Raw genomic sequence first — 5,181 nt, forward strand, 5'->3', positions numbered from 1 at the left:
CTGTTACATCCAAAAACGGCTTGAAAAAAACACAAATTTGACGTTTTTATACTTATAACTTATATATGAATAAATAATATTTAACTTTTACTCAATAGGCTATGGATTAAAGGAAAAGTTCAACATTTTGGGAAATTATGCTTATTGCTTTTTTGGCAGAGTTAGATAAGAAGATAGATATTCTCATGTCTGTATGCTAAATATGAACCTTGAGGCAGCAGACTATTAGCTAGTTTAGCATATTGACTGTACAAATGTTTAAACAGCTCGTGCAAACGCTCGTTTAATATACAATAGCACACTGGTACCATGCAGTCTTATGGAGAAATTATCCGACTTCTCACTTGATTCATTAGCTCAGTAAACAGTTTCCTAACGAGTTTCTCAATCTGTAGTTTCAAGTCTTCTCTCTACGACCATAATGCCAAACCCGAGGCTCACCCTATCTACAGTCAGTGAAACAGAGCCTTTCCAGTGAGCCAACTTGCACAATAGCAGCACCCTGTTTGACCTGAATGAAACAGAACCTTAACTGGTATCATTGGTAACACCTGTGTTTAACAAACTATTTCACATCAAAATGGCTGCTGTGAAAAAGGTCTTTGCACTGCCATGACAGAGATATATTCTCATCTGAGCATATTTTCCAAAATGTTGAGTTATCCTTTAATAGTGCAACCTCACTAGTACCTGGATGTTTGGGTGTGTATCTGCTCTGATTCCTGAAGGACTGATAACAGCATCACAGTGGAAACGCCACGAAGCAGACCAGTACCTGCCCCGGACTGACTTCTGGACCCAGCAGTGCCAAATCTGCGACTTCACCAACCATCAGCCAGGGGTGGACAAAGTAACAGAAACACTACAGTAACTCTGCAGAGAATACCAAGTTGTTGGGGAGTTGTTGATTTAGCCCGATGATCATTTTTAAAGCAGTCCTTTTAAAGCAGTGTTGTTAAACAAGTCCAGTTAAGTGTGTTTCAGTTAGTGCTGGTGAGTGTCTACTTGTGATTACTGTACTTCTTTCCCTAATGCAGTTTCTCTGTGTTTGGGATATGTCATCGTGATTTTTTGAACTTCTCCACTTGTGACGTTACATAATTTTGCAGTGTTTGTGACTGATGCACCAGAAATTTGGGCAGAGAGCACTGAAACTCACAATAACAGAGGCTGCTACACAGGGAATGAGTCATACTGAGTTACCAGTGTGTGTCAGCTTTAATAAAGTTCTGACAATTACGATTTGTTTGAAAGCGTTTTCTAGGACAACACAAGGCAACTTATATAAGGCCAGAAAGTGAACTGATGCTTCATCAGTCACAAATACTATGACGGGAGATGTCTTAAAAAAAAAAAACACCAAGACATATGCCTAACAGGGAAAAACAACGGACCAACAATGCCACAAAGTACAGCTTTTAGAAATAACCAGAGTTGAATCAGCATCTTTGAGATTATTAACAAACGCACACAACTGGAATTTACTGCAGAGCTTTGGTCTGACAAGTTTCAGTTATTTTATAATTTTATCGTGCCGTTGCTCAACTGACTCAACCTGTTCTGCCGCTGCGCTGCCACCTACAAGCTGTGTACACTGTGCACCACAGTGTACTGCAGTGCGTTCATGTGTTCATGTGTGGTGACCCAGACGAGTACCTACATGGTTTGTCAAAGCACACAGGATGCCCTGAATAAGAATTTTGTTGTGCTTTCTCAAAATACATATTTGGGTAAGACTTTGCTGTTTACAGTGCTGTATGTGCTTTTCCCTTTTGCGTGTCCTACTGTTGGTTTACTGGGATTATAGCACCACAAACGTCTACTTGCAGTCATGTCTTTGCTGTGAGGACTGCCAAGTATCTGTTGTCCGCTTGGCAGTACAGACGCATTGTGCTGTACTGAAATCTGCTGTATTGAAAGGCTAGACGGAGCTGCGTCTCTTAAACACCCTGAACGGAGAGAGAATGTGTAGGCCCGTTGTTATGGAGCTTATGCTCGAGCACTGACGTGGACTGCAAACGCAGCCTGTTGATAAAGGTTCCATGTAGTGAGGACAGTTACTATTCTGCTGCAAGTAGGCATCAGAGAACGTCAGCTCCTGAGGGATCATAGTGGAGCTCTGCAGCTTCTCCTTGCTCCTGTACCATAAGCAGGAGCATATAGTCTGGAAATGAAGCACCTCAGTGTAGACACCTTTTAAATCTTTAGCTTTTGTAGTGTCGTCTGCTACAGGTGTGGAAGAGGTTGAGGCTGAGACTGGTATTAGACGAGCCACTTCTCCTCTGGGCTTACTGACGGACATCAAGGCTCTCTGCTTGGCGTCTCTCCGCTCGTCCTCAGTGTTCATGGTAAGGAAGCGAAGCACCACCAGGTTTAGGAACGCCCCGATCACCGTCAGGCCCATCAGGATGTAGACGAAGCAGAAAGCCACGTACCGAGGGTCATTCTGCAGCGCGTCGTCCCTCTGCAGAGCCACATAGTCTCCAAACCCGATAGTGGTGAGTGTGATAAAGCAGTAGTAAAAGGCGTGGAGGAAGCTCCATCCCTCGCAGTGAGAGAACGCCACAGCCCCCACACACAGGGTGCTCATGCAAGAGAAGAAGCCCACCGTCACCATGTTCGCCATGGAGACCTCGGTCTGACGCATTCCCAGGCACTTCTTGGCTTGGTGCAGCAGGTACCTGACGAACGTGTTGATCCGCTCACCTAGGCTCTGGAACATGACCAAAGTGAGCGGGATCCCCAGGAGGGCGTAGAACATGCAGAACACTTTCCCTGAGTCGGTGCTGGGCGCTGCATGGCCGTAACCTGAATGAGAAGACGTCACAGTTTTACACCTTTATATGTTGTAGAAGCTGTGATGTGGTGAGACAGTTTGATTTTAAATTGTTGCTTGACTTAAATCCACAGGAAACCAACACACACTCCCACTAAATCCCATTAATGGAAAATCCAATCACACTATTCAGCTTGACTTCAACGCTATGAACAGCTATTTATTTATAACTCCCACGCTGTTGTCAGCTGAGATGTTGTAAACACTGGAAATAAATCAGAACTTTCTTCACCTAAATTACCCCAAAGTGGCCTAATCATAATTAGAGAGACTGAGCCAGAGCCACAGACATTAGGGATGTACTCATTGGAAAATTCTGGCCTGATACCGATGTTTAAAATAACAATTTAGCCAAAACCAATGTATTTTTGTTATCTATTCGCCCTCTTGTGCCAGGAAACAAAGAAATCTTCAAACATAAGCATCTCTGCCATGTTGCAGCTCTGTCTATTTCTCTCCTCAACCAATATATCAGACACGGAGTCGAACAGCCGCTCGCTGTCTGTGCTGCTGAATGGAGCACACAGGTATGTAGCAAAGGACCACAGGTTGGAGTCGAGCCCGGGCTGCTGCAGACAGGACGCTTGTGCCCCAAACACTATTCATTTAAAATAATAATTTATATTTTTCTGAATAGTTGATGTTAAAGAAAATAGCAGTGATGTGGAAGTTTAAACGACTTGAGAAGACGTTTGAATTTTACAGTCACACACAACTTACACCTGGTGGTGTTTTAGGCTCTTTCTGGTATTTTTTGACTCACAATTATTAGATTTGACTGTTTTAAATGGACCAGTGTGTTGGATTTNNTGTAGGAGAAATTAAGGTGGCTGCGAAATTAGGAAAAAACGCGAAAAGGTCCCATCTAGAGCCAATGTTCGGTTTTTCAGAGGACCCCCCCTGTAGATAAAACGGGTCATTCTGAGGTAATAAAAAAACACAACGATTCTTATATTCAGGTGATTATACACTAATGAAAACATACTTATGAATATTATATTCCATTTCTGCACAATAGATCCTCCTAAATGTTACACACTGGACCCTTTAAGTTATATTTATTTTATTATCTAACCTTTATTTAAATTTCTATTACAGTCACCTAAATGATTTCATCCTAAAAACAGCCTAAATATTACCTTAAACAAAAAAATACAAAAATACAAATAACTAAGACTAAGACAATAACTTAATAGGTCTTTGAAACAAGATTCAGAAACTCTCATGTAAAGAGAATTTATAGAAAATATGTCTTAACAGTTAAATGGATACGTAAATGTGGGAAACGCAAACCTTTTTCAGTCAGTCAGTACTTTCTCAGGGTTGTGATGTAGCCCCTGTTTGTGCCTCATGGTATCACCATTTTAGTCACAGAGCTTAAGCATCAGAGTTTCTGAACAATAAAAACCTTTGATAAATCCAGAAGGTCTTCTGACAACACCAACCACTGTAAACCCTCACAGACTCTTCAAACCATCTGATGAAAAAAGGTTCTGTTTGCTTTTTAACCTGTTCCTATCATAGGAAAATCAATTTGGACAAACATGGGTGAAAATCTTTAAGTTTGGTTCGGTGATTTTAAGTTTTCTGGGCACTATGTGTCTTAAAATATGCAAAAAACATTTTATGATTTTTTTGCAGTACATATATTTTTTTAAATTTAAAAAAAATGTTGGCAGCAGTGAGAAACTTCAAAATTCCTCATTTGGTGAAACAGTGTTAATATGGACAAATAGAAGTGATGGTAAAATTCTTTACATGTAGTCGAGGGTTGCATAATTTGTGTCATTTCCAACTAACTTTGTTTGGTTTAGAAAACTGTGGCACAACTTGAGAAACGGGTTAAACATCTTTTTTATTGTGCAGGGAACAGAGCTTTTTTTTCTTTATCTAGACCAGAAACCGGTTTCATTAATGTGTAAGTACCTGACCAATCTAATGCAGCCCTGCACCATCAGCGTCTGATTTATTTAGAAAAACACTTGGTTTAGAACTCACTATACAAATCAAAAATCTGTTTTTTTGCCATCATGCAATAACACAAAGGTGGCTTTGTATTGTTGCACTAAACTACGTCTTTATAAGCTGCGCTTCCAATTTATAAGAAAACATGAGCTTGTTGTGCTTCACTGAGGATCTTTGTCATTCTCGCTGGCAGCGAGCCACCAGGAAGTCTACAGTTTGTGGCAGTTAAGAGAATACTGAATATAAAATGTTAAAATGTTTTATTGAACTTTGAAGTTTACCTACTTTAGGAGTTATGTATGACTGATATTTTTTAAATGATCTTTTTTTAGTACCCCCTGCAGTACTCCAGTGTACCCCTAGGGGTACCCCCATTTGAG

At 40.7% G+C, this 5,181-nt stretch overlaps 1 protein-coding gene across 1 annotated transcript in view; it reads right to left on the reverse strand.

Moving 5' to 3' along the window:
• Positions 1-520: 520 nt before the first annotated feature.
• Positions 521-5,181, reverse strand: part of kcnk3b (potassium channel, subfamily K, member 3b) — a 5,372-nt gene continuing 711 nt past the window's right edge. Inside the window, exon 2 of the mRNA XM_035673433.1 lies at positions 521-2,808. Coding sequence (XP_035529326.1) covers positions 1,922-2,808 — 887 coding nt within the window. The 3' untranslated portion in view covers positions 521-1,921. The remainder of the gene's footprint in view (positions 2,809-5,181) is intronic.

The sequence above is a fragment of the Morone saxatilis genome, unplaced genomic scaffold, assembly GCF_004916995.1.
Source record: "Morone saxatilis isolate NCDOM2014 unplaced genomic scaffold, NCSU_SB_2.0 Contig3, whole genome shotgun sequence".
NCBI classification, from domain to species: Eukaryota; Metazoa; Chordata; class Actinopteri; family Moronidae; genus Morone; species Morone saxatilis.